Source organism: Sinohyriopsis cumingii, chromosome 17 (genome assembly GCF_028554795.1).
Source record: "Sinohyriopsis cumingii isolate HCF-2022 chromosome 17, ASM2855479v2, whole genome shotgun sequence".
NCBI lineage: Eukaryota > Metazoa > Mollusca > Bivalvia > Unionida > Unionidae > Sinohyriopsis > Sinohyriopsis cumingii.
In genome coordinates, this window is record NC_142977.1 from 68071245 (window position 1) to 68090259 (window position 19015).

Below are 19015 nucleotides of genomic sequence, written 5' to 3' on the forward strand. Positions count from 1 at the left end.
TAGAATCATAAATCTGTTTTTGATCATTCTGACGCTTTATCCTTGACCAAGAGAGATTTGTTACTAATATACTAATAGTCTACAATAACCTGCATGGTACAGTAATAACATTCAATTAAGATGATTCAAATGTATCTGCACACACGTATTCAGATCCAAATGACATCTGCTGCATTTATATTTTAAATCAGTTGTAGCATGGAACCAGCCTCTGCTACGCAGCGTATTGCTTTCTAGTACAGAGCAATGTTATTGTGCAATTTTACAGTATATTCTGTATCTGCGAACCTAAGCCAGTTTTGATCGCAGTTGCACACTCATTAATAAAGTATTGATTTCCTTGATATATGCACTCAGTATTTAATCATTAATTAGTATGATCCCAAAAGGTGATGATCTCGAAACGAATCGAAGCTAAATGGATCGACGTGCCCTTCGAAGTCGAAGAATTGGCAAGATTTCAAATAAATCTGATATGGTAATGGATAAATAACCAGCATTTTATTTTAATGTATTTATTTATTTACGATCGTACTATTTATGGTTTGTAATGTTTAAAATTAAAATGTGTTCTTTTTAACTTGCGACATAACCATTAAAAAGCATCCTTGTATACGCAATATAACGTTGTCCCTCTGGTGGTGAGTCTCCTTCGTCCTGCATGTCTAGAAATGATTTTTAAAAAATGTATTTGTCAACGTTCTCGTACCAGATACAGAAACCAAAGGAATGGGTGTCTATTTTCCTCAGTTCATCAACTACTAAAGCTCTATTTTTAAAAGTCGATTCAGAAAGAGATCCAGTCGTAAACTGTAGATATGATGACACGAAGCACAAAAAGTTGAGTGTGTGCACGTTGTCGTATATATTTTAGACTTTGCAGAAGACAACATTCATCAAGTTCCCTGGAGTAACGAGATGGCCAGTTTTCAAGATAATAGTAGGATCTCGACAATGCAAACCACAGCTTTACTCGATATCTCTTTCAGAAACAATTGCGCTTCATCAAATTAATGTATCCCCTGATGAGCGTAATTTGTTATGTTTTCTTAAGTTAGTGTTGCTGCTTGAGCACTTACAATTTGAAACATTCTTTCCTCCAAAATAAAGTGATTTTAAATTTGTATTGTTATATTTTAACTATTCTGGAACTAGATATGCCACAATATTTAAGGTTTCATGTTTTGGCTAGATTTTTCTATTTTTGCTATCTCACCCAAAGACCGCCAAGTAATTGTAATTAAAATTTATCCCCGTTAAAAATTCCAGCTATATAGAATTTTAGCACGTTACAGCACCATAAGTCTAGAAGTAGATTAACTTCGTATAGAACTCGTATGTACGGTACACGTGGACGCAGCTGAGACCATTGACGCTATGACAAGGGCAGTGTATAAAGCATTGAGGTTATGACACATGAACTAAACGTCCTTTACTTTTTCATAGAAATAATGGCTCACTCGAATTCAAAAATCTCATCACTGAATCAGTTTATTCATGAAAGAATGAATGACAAGAGTAAGCATTAAACTTTTATAGATCGTTTCATGAAAATGTAAACCGGTTTCTTTAAAGCCACCTGGATGTTTCTGTTTCAGCCTGCGTTCAGTTTTAGGGCTATTTTGTGTGCCTTGGTAAGTGCTCTTCTTCGTCTTCTCGCTCTATCTGGAAGTCGCAGCCATATTGTACAACCTTGAATCCGCTTGGAACACCAATGGAGCCGGCCCTGATTCCAAATCTGTAAAAACGTGACATGGGAAGTAACTAGATATATGTTGATTGCTTTAGGTAAGTGTGTGGTTTCTCTATACTAAACCAAATATTACAGATAAATATATTCATGCAATTTCTGTTTTTTTTAATATATGGAGAGAGACATCCTTAACTCAAATCCTCCGGTATATTAACTCCTTTTCAGACAGGACACATACTTCGCATATATTGGTCTAAATTGGGTAGTATAAATGTTCAATAAACTTCTCTCACTCTGCTGGTCTGTTCAATACAAAAGGCTAAAGCGTTTGGTCTGTTAGGTTTCCGCATAAAAACACTTGCATATAGACACTATTTCAAGTTACGGCTGGTTTCTTTTGGGTGCAAAATTCGTAACGTGTGCTTTGTCGTTGAGTCTTTCAAAAATTCCAAACTTTCATCAAATTTCTGCTAGCAATACCCCCAGAATGCTAGACAAAATAAATATTTTTTTTAAACTGTGGCTAACGACTAATTTAAATCTAGTTGGTACGGAGACGGACGGAAATGAGCATAAACGAAGTGAGATCGCGTTGAATTTACATTACAATGTCATTATAAATATAAGTCCGATAAACTTAGATCATCAACACTGAACAAATTTTTTAAGTGATGGATAGATGGATGGACGAATATCCAAACACGTGTACATCTTCTCTCCGTAGTGTTCAAGAAAACCATGACTTCTAACTTTCCGCCAAGTTGTCCCCTTAAAAAGCGATATCAAGCTATACCATTTTAGAGAAAGCCTGACTGACTATGTGATATTTCGTTGTACATCATTGCGGGGAGTTATACTTTAACAACTAATTGTTCATAAATATTTGTGATGTAGCCTGGAATTCTGACTTCAAACGGCAACACACACTGTTATACATAAATATACGCCCATGCACAATCTTTATTTCTCTCCATACCAAGCTTACATTTGACACTGTAATCAAGTAAAATTGAGTCGGAAGGAAGGAATGTCAGAAGGATTTATGCAGATATTAGCATAGCCACCACTCCACTCTGCCTGAGTAGTATAGAGTCAAATGATCTCCAATAAATGTGTACAAAAATAGTAATATGTGGCGATACCGGAACACATTGAGAAATCCTATCTTATCAATGTCTCCATTGGTTTAATATTGTGGAACTCTATAGGAACAAGATGCCAAATGTAGTGTTAAAATTAACATGAGATTTCCCATTTCACCCACTGATTTGTTTTACAAATTTCATACTATGGGGACCTTTCATGTTAAAGGTACACTGGCTCTCCAACACATAATATTGTACTATCCTACAAACTACTATCTGCCATCTAACACGCAATTTCTAGTAACCAAAATCTAGTCATCTACTGTCCAAAGAGAACACGATTAAGGAGATAGGCTTAAATCGTCTTTTATATGTTATCGCCCATCTGGAAACCGTTATTTATTCGATGATTTCATACTCAGCAAGATGCGGCTTTGACGAAATGAAATGAATTTATCCAAAATTACGTGTAATCAACAAAGTCCCACACATACCTTCATGGAAACAAGTAAAAAAAGTGTTGATTCAAACTAGAAAATATATTCTAAGTTATCGAAAAGCCCAATAAATTCACCTCCGACATATAACGTAGATATTGATTTTTCCTACACGCCAAAGCAAAGACAAGACAGATATTCGAACCCATCCAGATTTCAAATACACTATCAGAAAAAAGGATAAGAAATGAAGAAAAGCAGTCAGAAATATTGGATTACTAAATAAAAGACAAATAATGTAATGGAATTTTTGCGAGTGTTCCAATCCAGAGCTCGATATGTTTAAATTTCCACAGGCGATGGCAGCGCAAACTTTTTATGGCCAGAATTTTATCCTATCACGTCATTAAACATCTCAGTAGTACTTCTCTAACTTGAAATCAAAGGAACAAACAAAGATTCAGTCTGAATAACATCTATATGTATCTGAATGCCTAAGTTCTCAAACTGGGAACTAGCAATCCAGGAGTCAATGCCAGAATAGCTACTGTCAACAGTTTTATGCACGAGCTCTTCCACGAAGTAAATTTGTACATAAATGGTGATCAGCAGCCTAGACACTTACCCATAATGAGCTTTCTCAAATAATCTCTTGAAGTTCTGATAAGAAGCCAAGAACACACGTCAGGATGCTACTGTGGTGAAGAACCCTCTCATTTTGGGCACGTTCAACGACACAGAATTGAATGCAGCTGACAATCCTAACAATGTAGATTTAATGACCGCCAAGAGAAAATCAAAGCAATAAAGTGGTTTAGAAATGACGGACCGTTTTCACTTGAACATGTGATTGAAAGTCAAGAATTCTTTTAAAATTGTGGATAAACGTCAGGTACTGAATCGGAGTAGTAGCATCTTCCACTTAATTGCTAATTCTTACGAAACGGACAATTAATAAGTCGTGCTCTAAGTTTGATGTGTGGAAGTCTTACCTATGATGGGGATCGACATCTGGCAAACTCTGAGCAGAAAGATATTCAAGCACCGTCTATGACGAGTGGAAGTCAAAACCTTTACCATTTCCACTGAAATACGATCCGAGATCGAAATTCATGTTTCGCACGGTCAACTACCGTGCAGAAGCTAATTGGTAATGTCAGCAATACGAATCCTTGGGGCTATCGATCGGGGTCATTTCGAGTTCAAACACTTAAAAGTGTCTAAGATGAGAAGTCACCTGATATGTTCCAGGTCATTTGAAACTAACTTTGCCCAGCAAAATTATTTGAGTTCTATGTTTGTTCATTTTGTGTCGGGACACTTAGGAACCAACATTATCCACAGCATTCTGTCGAGGATTTGAATTTTCCAGAGAGCATGGCAGTGACAATAGACAGACACAGCCTATAAAATAAGGTCAACTCTGAATGGAACACTTGCATTAGCTATCATGGATACAGTATGCCGTTTTTATGCATAATTGGGCAACGCCCTGGAAATCAACAGTCTGAGAGGAGTGAGCCCAGACGATTGTTAAAGAAAGCTATGGATATATGCAGAAAAAGGTTTTGTCTATTAAAAACGAAAATAAGTACACGTGTGAACAAGCGAAAGATACAGTTATATCATCGAGATGGCCGTAACAAGAATATCTCTTCATCTCCCTGTTCCGCTTGTCTGAAAGAATTATACACCATAACAGAGAACATAGTTATGATAATATCTAAGTTAAGTGCAATACGACAAATGCTTGATGGTGAGTCGAGAAGAATGTTTTGAAATGTATCGAGAAGAAGAATGGACTCTTGTCTCTGAAGAAAAAGTCTTGAACGAGCGGCATAAACATCACCTACCTCCACTGACTTTTTTATACTTCTTTGAAACGAAACACATCGAAAATCATTTGCAATTAAGGTATCATTTACGACAATTTTATTAGTCAAACTCACACTGTCCCAGATTGTATTCATGGCGATAGAAAAACTCATTTTGGCGTCAGCTGATTATTAGACTACTGACTGAAACATTCCACGAGCTTCAAAAACCAAATGAAAATGTTATATACGTTTGGATTTTTTTTAATGACATATGTACGAATTATTAATGGAGGATTAGTTAGCGATGGATATCTTGGTGAATTTATTTGTACGAGCAATAAAGATACAGGTTGACTGGATCATGTTATTGTTGTTCACCCTTTATTCATTAGAATTAGCTCAATCGATGTATTAAGACAGAATGTTTTCAGGTATTGTATATTTAACTGTCGATAGCTTTTATGAGTACAATTCTAAAATGTCAGGAAATACAAACACTCACGCAATGAAAAATGGCATAATGATAAATGCCATGAATATGTGTCAAATTTAAAAAGTGAGCCTTAATTCTAAGCTCATTATCAAACTGAACACATCAGATATATTCGAACATGTCATAAATTAATCGGTCATAGACTTGACAGATGTCGTTGCCACAAACACGGCATATCACATCTCTAACAAAACCATCGTAACGAAATTATGCTTCTAGAATTCAAAGTAATCACATGATCAGCATGTTATTGAAACTAAAACGAAATCTCAGATAGAAAGTAATTATTAAAGGTGTGCTTCAACAGATGTAAATAGACGATGAGCTATCCTATATCAAGGTTCAAGAAAGCAGTTAAGAAAGGTAGAAAACAATACATAAACAAACACGGTGATAAGTTGTTAAAGGCCTGCAATAAAATCGTAAAAGATTGCTGCAGTATGCTAAAGGTGCGTGCAGCTATCAAACAATCTAAAATGCCAGCGGAAGAATTTATATTTATTTTTAGTCCGTAAACCAGTCGGAGATGTATTTATTTTACCCGATTGAAGATTTTAAATTATATTATTTTATGTATTATATACTGGTAGTTTTTCAACCATTCACTTACAGTCAAGACGACATATTGTGATATTAAAAGCTATAGGGGAATTATTTTATTTAGTATAATAGGGAAGCTTCTTGCCAGTGTATCAAATAATTGGTTAAATTAGTGAGAGGAAGACGATTCAAGCTAGATTCAGTCAGATATGTTTAATATTGATAATATATCAACACTTCACGTATAAATTACACATCTGATTAATTTAGAGAGAAAATTATTAAGTGCATTTATTGATTTTTAAAACAAAAAGCATTCGAGTATGTTATAAGAAACGTTTTGCGGTTTAAGGTAGTTTTCTAATATTCCACAGACGCTTGAGGCAATTTCTTTGATATTCTTATTGCTCCAGTTCTATTATATGGTACGGAAGTGAAGGAATTAATACTAAGTAATGTTGTTAAAAGACCTATCTTGCGTTTTGTAAAGATAAAACGCATCTTAAAGTCAATGCCCGGTGTCATTCCATACGGTGAATTGGGAAGAGTTCTCTTCTTATAATATATAGACTCTTTAACTTTATTAAATATTGGTTAATATTGTCCGTTTTAGCAGTAGGAAATACAATAAATTTGCGCAAGAAACTCCGTAAATATTTAATGGGTACGAAATTTTGAAAGTATGTGTCTTGATAAGGACGGGTGGCACAATTCGGTTACTTCAAATCAATGGTGTGATCGTATTATATTTAAACTTGATACAGTTTCATACATCGAAATTGTGTTAGGCTTCCCAGATGCCGACGTGTTTTGAAACTAATCACTTTGTATGCACATAGCCTTATCTCGAATCCGAATACTTTTTTTTCTAATACTATTCGGCAACGTACATTTTCCTAAGCAGTGGGGCAATCTCTTAAAGCAAACATTTTCTCGAGTTATCAGGGAATTGTTCTTTACCAAAAAAATATACTGATATAGAGTATACACCGGATTTGGTTGAAAGGGTTCTCTATCAAGGTGAGCTCTCACACTGAAGGTCTCTCTGTATCATTTGGATTTCAGATGCAACCGTTACAGTTACAATTGCAACACGTGTTGCTACTTATATTCTATCATAAGGGGATGTTAAATGACTACATAACTCTACGACGATTTATGAATAAAACCATGTCCGTTATGTTTTACTAATTTTTTGCAAGTTGAAATTATATATGGTTATGATTTAAAACAAACCAATCGTCACACCTTTTCAGCTAAAAATTAAATAGTTTTCCTTTAAATTCACAAGAAGTAATAATATTTTCTGGCTGATATATAGAAAGACAATGCAAATACTTACCGTTCTGTTTTCATGTATCTGTTATTCTTTAATTTAAAGACATTAGACATTTTTAGTATTTGTACTCGAGTTGTTTCTCGTGCGAATTAATTGTTAAAAATTATCTTTGAGATAGCATTCATGAAATACAACATAAAAAAATGGACATGACAAAATAGTGACTAAACGAGCAGTGACAGAGTAGAAAAAAGTAATGCTACAAATCGTTTGACATCTGAAAACTGTATGCATTTAATAAGCATGAAAGGGTCTTAACCTTAATATTTGTAGTTCCCAGATTGTGAAACGTAATGGGTTTTCCTTCGAGTATTTTGATAGCCATTTTATGTTTCAGACACATTTAAAGAATTATTCAGTTCTAAAGGAAAACATTTAATCGAAGTGTGTCATATTCATTCATGACCATTTCAAGCCCAAACACCATAAAATACATATCCACTGAACTCCTGTCACGTGGTTGTCACATCATATAACTCACCCGCAGCATGAAAGTCCCCAGCTAAAACAGCTGCACGAGAAGCAGTCGGTAGTATTGAACTCGGCCCCTTCCAAGAACTTGACTCCTTGGTACTCGCACGTCACCATCCCTTTTGAGCCTGTAAATATGAAATAAAATGCAAATAAGGTTCCTAATTACATTTTATGATTTGAGTATGGTTTAGATTCTCTGCATTAGCTCATGTCACTAAACAAAGATGGTTTTTAACGTTGCGCTACCATATTTTAGTAATCTTTGCAAACAGCTGCACATATTTTGGACGCAGATTCGGAGATCACCGATAAAATGTCATTTTATATGATACTGAGTAATCTTATCCTTACAGAAAGGGTTTTAGAAGGGACTGGTACTCTGGTCTAAATGGGAATTTAACATTTAGGGGGTCTTCGGGCCAGAGTATGACCTTTTTGGAAATGTAGCAACTTGTACTCTCTCATCGGAAGTAAAATTGCACTCCACACATTTGGTAAGTTAAATGTCATTCAGTGTTCTAAGTTTAGTTACAGTGGCAAAATTCTGCCTGACTGGATACTAAAGAAGAAAAAACACAACTGATAACACTTTCACAAAATCTATGAATTCAAATTGTTTTTATACAGTGTTAATGACAATGCCAGGTGTTTCGATTGTACTTGGATCCAATAACTCTCCTTAAATATGTGTTCGTTCTTCTCTCCATTAAGTTAACGTCTGTAGAAGGGTATGATTGTGTCCGTATGTAACTACTACTACTCTTTTCTTTTCTGTCACTCCATGAATGACCTCTTATGAGAATCTATGAACACTTTAACAGTATTTTCTCTATGTTTAATTTTAACATTATATTTAACTATGTTGCCATTTTAGCCCATTAGGTCAAACCTATGGCATAATGTTAGTTCCCATATATCGCCATGCATACCAATTAAATTCCTGTTAAATTTCAGAGGGGTCAAACACATGAATTCCCATTGATTCAAGAGCGCCAATCCCATGTTAAGTTCCCTGATAAAATGCCCCACCAGTTTAAATTCCCATTAGTGGCTTAGGTGTCATTCTATGTTAAATTCTCGTCGGAGGTTAGAGTACCATCTCCATGTCTAATTCCCGTTGGAGGCCAGAATATCTTCTCTGCGGCTACTTTACTACTAAAGTAAGAAGTACATAGGTTCACCTACACTAAAAACTTAAACTCATTGCAACTAGGGCATTTAAAATCCATTACCGTCCCAACATTCCTAAGCATTTTACTCCATATTGCCTAGTAACCCCACTCACGTGACAGTGAACCAGGGTTTACAGTGCGTTTTCCTGCTATGCTATTTGTTGTTTGTATATAAACCATGTTGAAAATTAGTTGCAAATTTTGTATATATGACAGTTGAGCAACTTGCAGACATATCGTGGGGGTGGGGTGCCAAGAATGATACCCGTCTCATAGACCGTTCCCACACGGGCAACATGACCACAGTTTCTTGAAACTTCATCCATTGGCTTAGTGGATGAGTTAATGGACAAAATGACATACAGATGGATACTATCATAATTTCCTCGATGTTTCAAACAACTCGTTTGGATACAAAGGGCAAGAATATTACAGACCAACTGTGAAAGTCGAGCCTTGAAGTTTCCCCACCTTTCGGACTAATAGGATCAAAAACTGGTCAATGGTCCTCTTCCATTTTCACCGCTCCGGTGGCCTAATTGGTTAGAGTGTCTTTGGATGTGGGAAGTCGCATGTTCGAACCCCGACCAAGTCAGACCAAAGACCTTTAAAAATAGTAATACCAGCTGTCTCGCTAGGTTCTCAGCAGTTAATGTTAGGACTGGTAGGCCTGGTATCAGGATAATGCGACAGGGTGGAACATTACGGTACATGTCTGTGGCATGATGTCCAAGTACTAGACATCATAGTAATATGACTAAAATTGTTAAAACTACGTTAAAAATCAAGATAAAAAATAACGCTACCGTTTTCATTTTTAAAATCTATAGTTTGTACGGTGTTTATGATTTGTAACACACATCTTGGCACAGCGTCTCTGGATTTAAGATTATTGTGGTGACTTTGTTATGCATTGTTACAATAATTAGGTCATCAAGATTTAGCAAGCGTAGAGATTTCATGCCAGAGAACTTTACTGCTGTATAATTAAATGTATATCATATTAAACAAATTAACGTCAAACAAGAGAGACATGTGAATTATTTTAATACGTAAACTATGTCAACGTGTTTTGATAATATCAGTCTTGCAATGAAAATTTCAAGCATAGCACACGATCTGCGTGATTTGAAGATTATCATATGTTTAGTGTCTCTCAGCATAACGGCGGCACGAAAATGTTTGTAAATGCAGCAAATGTGTTAAACGTAGAAAGAACGTATTGCATGACCGCGTTAAAAATTAATAGTCGGCATGAGGGAAACAGTTGATGTTCCAAATGGTAATTTCGGCCATATAATAAGCTAGCCGACGATACCAGACAAATCTGGCAGGATGAACCCTGTAATGAATGTGTGGAAAATTGGTTCCGTTCTACCTCTTGCCGTACAACAAGTGTAGGGCTATAATGTGGACGTTATGACGCCAGCGGACTATATAAACCTTATGAATGACCAATTACATTAAATTTGCGTTTGTGAGTTGCACAGGATCTTAACTGACATGATCTGTTCTTTTACAGAGGACTATATGATGAACGGTTCATCTTTCCAAACGAAGTTAATGTTGTTTTTTAGAATTTCAACATGTATAGCAGCGTGTGAAGTTAAATAAACTAAAAGTATGAAGTCCTAAAGAACAAGACAGGGCTATATGAGACTGTGTCAGGATGATTCCCTTTGTATAGGTATGGGTCTTTTAAGTAAGTCTGAGATCAATGTTTGGCTGATATTGGCGGTACAAGCGTACGGAAAATGAAACGGACAATTTATTAATCATTGTCATTATACTTACGCCATAATCTCTGAGATATTCGGAGCACAACTTATGACACAGCAATTTTTCCGGCTTAATTTATTATCGATTTCTTGGATTTTATTTCAAGCGTTCGTCTGTGCACCATGAAGTAAACGATTCTTTAAAATATGAAGAAAACAACCTTACCACTTTCAGAAATGTAATTTGTGACTTGGTAGATGATAATAAGAGCTGTAATTTTACCTTTTGGATTACTTGTTTTAAATCTGTACATAGTTAAAGCATAATATCTGGAATTAGTTTATCATCTTGATTTAGACTTTGTTCTTCAAAAGCAACCTTTCAAGATGACAAATTCGTTTACATTAGACATTGTACTTTGCATGCATTATGAACGAAATCACTTGATTGAAAACAATAATTTTATAGACAATAATGAGCAAATGAATAAGTTGCCACGTTAATAAATATGAGCGCTGAAAGAAAAGTTAAAGACGAATGATAAAATCAAATACACAATACACATACCTATTTGCATTATCTGTGCAGGATTATAAAAACAGGATCCGTAGACTTGTGTCACCAGCATCAAAGCAGACGTAACCGTCAGCAAAAGCGCAAAACGTTTGAACATGGCTGTCAAAAATGTTACGACAAAATAATACCAAACGGTAGAAGTTGCTTCTGGATGCTAGTGAAACGGACGTAGCTTTTATAGGGTTGATTCAATCTACCAGTTGTAATTCCTCTCTCATTATATATGATTGTTCTATTATGACTGTTTCCTGACCTTTTAAAATACCATCACAGCATGTTGATATTTTATCGCTGCGTAAATTGTTTATTTGACGTTATAATTGTCAATATATAATCATCGCATAACCGTTTTCGTGATACTATGATATGTCAGTTGTCATCATCATTGTCCTTGTCGCTCATGGTTTATCATCTGTAATCATTGCTAAAGGAGAAGCATTCCAGTTTAGACTCTCTAATCGTATACAACTTTATTGTATTCCGACTGAAATTGAACTTTTTCAAAGAATGTGTTGATGCCAAAATGTTAAAACGCAATATAGAGAGTATGGTTAATTCATTTGTTGCACATTGGAAGACAAGTAATGCCTTTGCTGAGATTGCAATAGATTTGATGCAAGGTCAAGTAAAACTATTAAGTTGATCATTGCATTTTAATACCCTTATTGCCCTCTGGCAAACGAGGTCAATATATGTTTCTTCTTCCACTTTCGTAATATCAATGGCGTCGTTTCGACCCTCTTCCCACGTGTCCCAGTTCATTTTCTTCACCTCCTTCTTTTCCAATATTTGTCAGGTCAACTTTGGTCTACCGACAGTAGTTATTTGAGCATATTAGATAGATGATATATCATAAGTATTTAGGGGCCTGTATGTAAACATGAGGGAGCCGGTATGGGGACAAGGGGAAATCCTATATTAAATTGGTCCATAGGTTAACGTGCGGGAGACGGAGTTTGGACAAGGGGAAATCCTTTGTCAAATTTGTTTAACATGGAATAGTGTTATGGGGACAAAAGTGTTTTTAGGGAGAAAGAAAAATGTAATGTTAAAATGATGCACAAAAACGGGTCAAGTCTCTGCAATAGCCCACAGCTCTCTTGAGTTGCCTTGGAAACATGTGACAACACAGGAGAATGAACTTGTCCATATATAGCCTAAGACCGAATAGAAACGGTTGAAATGTTACACCAATCCAAACGCGCGTTATAAAATGAAGACTGTTATTTCTCTCATTCAATATATAGGCGCACCAGCATTCATGTTGAATATAGTACAACAGTTGGAGTACCATACGTATGACAGAAAAAAATGAAGAAAACATATTGGTGTGCGCCTGATAGTGATACCTCGTAAACTCAAAGTGATTCTGGCACTCATTCACGACAAGGAAATTATTCCATTATTTGTCTGCTATGGCAAGAAATAAGCAATGAAGAAGACAGCGACTCCAGAGTAGATTCTACCTCTAGGAAGAAAAAAGTGTTTTAGATTCCGAATGTGAGAGTACAAAATCGTACTATCTAAAAAGGTTAAAGGAAAACAAATTGCGAGGAGTCATTCATTTGTGAAAATTTCGTGCAACTCGTGCAAAGTGCACGCAGCCAACAAAGACTATAGCGACATATAGTAGGAAAAGGCAAATGTCTGAACTGGAGAAATACTAAATAACCAAGGAGGACAGAAAAAAGGAGGGATTATTTGTGGAGTTTTCTTACCAAATAAGGAACACAAGGAATCGACATGCCCGAAATCCCACTGGAAAGAAGATTATCCATAGCGAGGGTAATGGTAGCACTGGAAATAAGGAATACAGCTTTTCAAAATCTAGCGGAGGCGTAATATATGAACAGGAAAAGGGATATAGCTTAAGACCGAAAGGAACAGTCCCCTACGGAGATAGCAGGAGAACTAATAACTGTTAAGGAACAATCACCCATTTTGAGGAACATTAAGAAAAAGGCGGAAGAACTACTTATCCGACCTGCCATATGAAATCCCCTTAACAGCCACTGTGGAAAGGTTCTAACGAAATTTCAAGATTAAGGTCCACAACGCGAGAATGGGGACAAAGGTAACTAAATACTAAACGGGGTGAGGATTTTGGAAACAGAAAATGAGGCATGGGTTCTTCCATTTCACTATATTCTAGTTGTCTTGCCTTCTTGCGTTGTTTGTTTTTTTTTTTTTTTGACGGGTGTATGATTTTCATCTGTTTCTAAAACACTCCCCTTCTAGTCCTGCTTGTTGTGTTTCTGAAACACTCCCCTTCTAGTCATGCTTGTCCTGTTTCTGAAACACTCCCCTTCTAGTTCTGCTTGTTCTGTTTCTGAAACACTCCCCTTCTAGTCCTGCTTGTTCTGTTTCTGAAACACTCGCCTTCTAGTTCTGCTTGTTCTATTTCTGAAACACTCGCCTTCTAGTTCTGCTTGTTCTGTTTCTGAAACACTCGCCTTCCAGTCCTGCTTGTTCTGTTTCTGAAATACTCCCCTTCTAGTTTTGCTTGTTGTGTTTCTGAAACACTCCCCTTTTAATCATGCATGTTCTGTTTCTGAAACACTCGTCTTCTAGTTCTGCTTGTTCTGTTTCTGAAACACTCCCCTTCTAGTTCTGCTTGTTGTGTTTCTGAAACACTTCCCTTCTAGTCCTGTTTGTTGTGTTTCTGAAACACTCCCCTTCCAGTCCTGTTTCTCTTTCTGAAACACTCCCTTTCTAGTCCTGCTTGTTCTGTTTCTGAAACACTCCCCTTCTAGTTTTGCTTCTCCTGTTTCTGAAACACTCCCCTTCAAGTCCTGTTTGTTCTATTTCTGAAACACTCCCCTTCTAGTCCTGCTTGTTCTGTTTCTGAAACACTCGCTTTCCAGTCCTGCTTGTTGTGTTTCTGAAACACTCGTCTTCTAGTCCTCCTTGTCCTGTTTCTGAAACACTCCCCTTCAAGTCCTGTTTGTTCTGTTTTGAAACACTCCCCTTCTAGTCCTGCTTGTTCTGTTTCTGAAACACTCCCCTTCTAATCTTGCTTGTTGTGTTTCTGAAACACTCGCCTTCCAGTCCTGCTTATTCTGTTTCTGAAACACTCCCCTTCTAATCATGCTTGTTCTGTTTCTGAAACACTCGCCTTCCAGTCCTGCTTGTTCTGTTTCTGAAACACTTCTCTTCTAGTCATGTTTGTTCTGTTTCTGAAACACTCCCCTTCTAGTCCTGCTTGTTCTGTTTCTGAAACACTCCCCTTCTAATCTTGCTTGTTGTGTTTCTGAAACACTCGCCTTCCAGTCCTGCTTATTCTGTTTCTGAAACACTCCCCTTCTAATCATGCTTGTTCTGTTTCTGAAACACTCGCCTTCCAGTCCTGCTTATTCTGTTTCTGAAACACTCCCTTTCTAGTCATGTTTGTTCTGTTTCTGAAACACTCCCCTTCTAGTCATGTGTGTTCTGTTTCTAAAACACTCCCCTTCCAGTCCTGTTTGTTCTGTTTCTGAAACACTCCCCTTCTAGTCCTGCTTATTCTGTTTCTGAAACACTCCCCTTCTAATCATGCTTGTTCTGTTTCTGAAACACTCCCCTTCTAGTCATGTGTGTTCTGTTTCTAAAACACTCCCCCTCCAGTCCTGTTTGTTCTGTTTCTGAAACACTCCCCTTCTAGTCCTGCTTATTCTGTTTCTGAAACACTCGCCTTCCAGTCCTACTTGTTCTGTTTCTGAAACACTCCCCTTCCAGTCCTGCTTGTTTTGTTTCTGAAACACTCGCCTTCCAGTCCTGTTTGTTCTGTTTCTGAAATACTCCCCTTCTAGTCCTGCTTGTTGTGTTTTTTCTTGGGACACTCAGAAGACCAGTGTCATTTTCGTTGACAATGATAACAGGTATCTGTACTTTGGTTTCTCCTTTCTCATGTGTTTCATATTGTTTTGACGTTACGGATATTCTGGAGCAAAGTATTATTTCTCTTGACAGATATCAAAAGTGTTATTTCTATTGATAGATATCACGTATCTTTGATTTTATCTCGAGAGGATTAGCACTTCGTCTTATCTGAAGTATACTATTAATGACTATCTGGTAATCGCTGAAACGAAGGGCAATCTGCTTAGATTCTTAAGTCTTCCTCACAGTCTGAAAGCTGAATGAATATGTGCTCTAAACTTGTGAAGCTCTCTTCACAAATAGGGGGCGAGTGTGTGTAAAGCGGAGTCAAATCAAATGTTGAAATCAAGATGAAACAATCACACATTGTTTCAAAAAACCAAAAGAATAAGCTATGTCAAGTCGATGCCTTTTTGTGTAGCCTCATACGCTTATCAATGTGTTAGTGATGTCGAAGATGCAATGAGTGACCCCTAACCAACACCCTCATCTTCAGCCAAAAGACAAAGAAGGTTCAGAATCACAAATAAGGAAAGGTGTTGTTCAGTAGCTGCCGAAGAGTATGACATTCGAGATACGCAGAAACTGACTTCCAGAAAATTTTGAACTAGGACACGTACCTACACGATGACATTTAAAGAGTTCAAGTCTGAGGTGCAGCCAGAGAATATGGCAGGTCTCATTACTGATTTGTCCCATTCATTGTGGCAAACACTGACATGACACTAATAAACTAAAGATAACAATCGTTTTAGACTCTCTGTCCATCACGGGGCCCCGAGTGGCCGAGTGGTCTAAAGCGCTCTTCGTTACGGATCACTGCTATCTCACCTCTGTCTGCGGCGGTTCGAGTCTAGGATTCAGCCAATGTGGGTATGTGAGAAAGCTTGCCAGTAGCTTCTCGTGGGTCGGTGGTTCGTTCCGGTGTTTTCCCGGGTTCTTCCTCCACCATTAATACTGGCCGCCATGTATAGCCTGTCGTGTGCTGAAAAATGGCGTTAAACCCAACAACAACAACAACAACAACTCTGTCCATCACGACAGGTGAAGTCTCCTATCTGGATCGAGTTTAGTAGACCGGCAGAATTAACACCGTCCAAAGCCAATAACAAACATTCAACACGTGCAACAATCAAATGACATGTTTAACATGATCTACTGAAAAGTCATTCATTTTATGACCATCGTTTTTTCCCCAAAAGTGTTATTCATGGACGAAAGTCGCAATAGCACACATTCAAACTGACAACTCCCTAGTTTTGGGCTGGTAGTCTCCACCAAGGCAAGTTGGAACTACAGTTGAAACAAATGGGGGCAGAAGTGTCTGTGGCCAACCCAGGAAGTGCAACCACTGCTGAGTAAGTGGTTACCCCCCCCCCCCCGGATTCTTTTCAGGCCACCCCGATTACTAAAAAAGATATATACTAATCTTTCTTGCTAAACAATCAGGTTTTCTGTCTTGTGCATGTATACGTTTGTAACTGCCAATGTTAGTGACAACTAAAACTTAAAATTCCTTTTTTACCCTTCTCTTGTGATATTGTGTATGTAAGGGTATATTACTGTGCCTATAAACACTTCCTTTCATTTCCGTGTGTGTGACAATATGTATGTTTGTGTGAACGCATGTGCCTGTTTCATCACCCTTCCTTAACATCATACCCCCCTTTTGTATGATGTTTGTTTTTGTATGTGCAAACGTGAGTGCATCACGTCGTTCACCTACCTTTGGTGGATGGTTAGGGTGTATTGGGATTGTAAAGGGTGTTTCGATAGCAACAAAACGGGCGTCGCTAGTTAGTATATGTGGTGTGTGTTGGATTGTCGATAAAATTTTAACATTGCATTTTAGCTTGTCCCTATTAATGGTCGACCCTTTTCTTCCTTCGCAGTTTTGGGATTACATTTCCCCCTTGTCCCTCGACACGTTTGTCCCAATCATTCCATTGCATGTTAAACAGATGTGACATAGGGTTTCCCCTTGTCTCTATATCATCCCCAATATGCTAACCTATGGACCAATTTAACATAGAGTCTCCTTTTGTCCCCATATCGGCTACCGCTTGGTTGTTGTTGTAGGGTTTAACGCCATTTTTCAGCACACGATAGGCTATACATGGCGACTAGTATTAATGGTGGAGGAAGAACCCGGGAAATCACCGGAAAGAACCACTGACCCTCGAGAAGCTACTGGCAAGCTTTCTCACATACATTGGCCGAATCCGAGACTCGAACCCACACAGACAGAGGTGAGATGGCAGTGATCCGTAACGGAGAGCGCTTTTGACCACTCGGCGCTACCACTTGGTAAACTTCTGGTGACTATATGTTATGTCTCCTAGTTGGTTCATACAAATGCTTTCGATTGCTATATAAAGACGATTATAAGTTGCACATTAATCAAATATTAATATTAATTGTATCAAACCCTGAAAGATGCTTAACAAGATTTAGATTTGATGATGTTCAATGTTTCTTGATTCTTTAAATTTTACTCAAGATTATCATATTTAAACAAATCAGGATGATATATATTTTTTCTATCTGTTTATAAATTACAAAACTGATAAACAAACTCTATCTAACTCTTAATAAAAATATCAGAACTAACTTTGGATGCGATAATTTTTGTATAACAAAGATTATTTAGATAACACTCAGAGTGTCTTCTCATAATTTGAAAATTTGAAACTGGGCAATAGGGAGGCAATATAATTGATAGAAGTGAAAGATATTGTATAACATGTGACACAGTGACAATCAAGAAGCATGTCATTTCCATTTAGTGTAACCACCGTATTGTATATACTAAGTAACGAATACTGGTCATTACAAAGTACTTCTCTAGATATATATAATACATTCGGTCCTTAACGTCTAGTAGCGAACAAACACTATGTTAGCTAAATCTGCTTATCAGGCGTATAGATTATTACATTATATTACAGTAATTATCATAAACTATTTTGTGTCTATGCTACATTATATTACAGTAATTATCATAAACTATTTTGTGTCTATGCTACATTATATTACAGTAATTATCATAAACTATTTTGTGTCTATGCAACATTATATTACAGTAATTATCATAAACTATTTTGTGTCTATGCTACATTATATTACAGTAATTATCATAAACTATTTTGTGTCTATGCTACATTATATTACAGTAATTATCATAAACTATTTTGTGTCTATGCTACATTATATTACAGTAATTAACATAAACTATTTTGTGTCTATGCTACATTATATTACAGTAATTATCATAAACTATTTTGTGTCTATGCTACATTATATTACGGTAATTATCATAAACTATTTTTATGTCTATGCTTTCAGATTTTGCTGAATGCGACTCTAGTCTGCTTTCAAGTTGAGCTGATATAATTTGATAACCACGCATGCTCGTGACAATATGCTATTAAAACTGAAATTACAGTACCATACATCTGCTTGCGATAAAGATGCGTCATTTACTCCGCAATAAAGTTGCCGGCATTTTCAAATTTCATTCAAAAGGTCAGAACAATCATAACTCAGTCATATTTAATTACGGAAATTTCACATTTGGCAGACTAAACGTTTTCTATCATATATACAAAATTATTTTCATAAGCGCAGTTATCACACCGCCATATATGTGCACAATCATTGTCTTGTGGATACAAAGATGGATATTCCTCTTTACATACGTTTATGTATGTATGTATGTATGTATGTATGTATGTATGTATGCATGTATGTATGTATGTATGTATGTATGTATGTATGTATGTATGTATGTATGTATGTATGTACGTATGTAT

General features: G+C 36.7%; 1 protein-coding gene across 1 annotated transcript; it reads right to left on the bottom strand.

Annotated features, from left to right (window-relative positions):
• Positions 1-1473: 1473 nt before the first annotated feature.
• LOC149779163 (uncharacterized) lies at positions 1474-11515 on the bottom strand. Its single transcript, XM_089939720.1, has 3 exons — positions 11337-11515; positions 7886-8003; positions 1474-1738 (listed from the first exon to the last, which is right to left on the bottom strand). Exons 1-3 carry the CDS (start codon positions 11440-11442, stop codon positions 1618-1620), a joined length of 345 nt encoding a protein of 114 aa, XP_089795846.1. The 5' UTR covers positions 11443-11515; the 3' UTR covers positions 1474-1617.
• Between the last annotated feature and the right edge of the window lie 7500 nt (positions 11516-19015).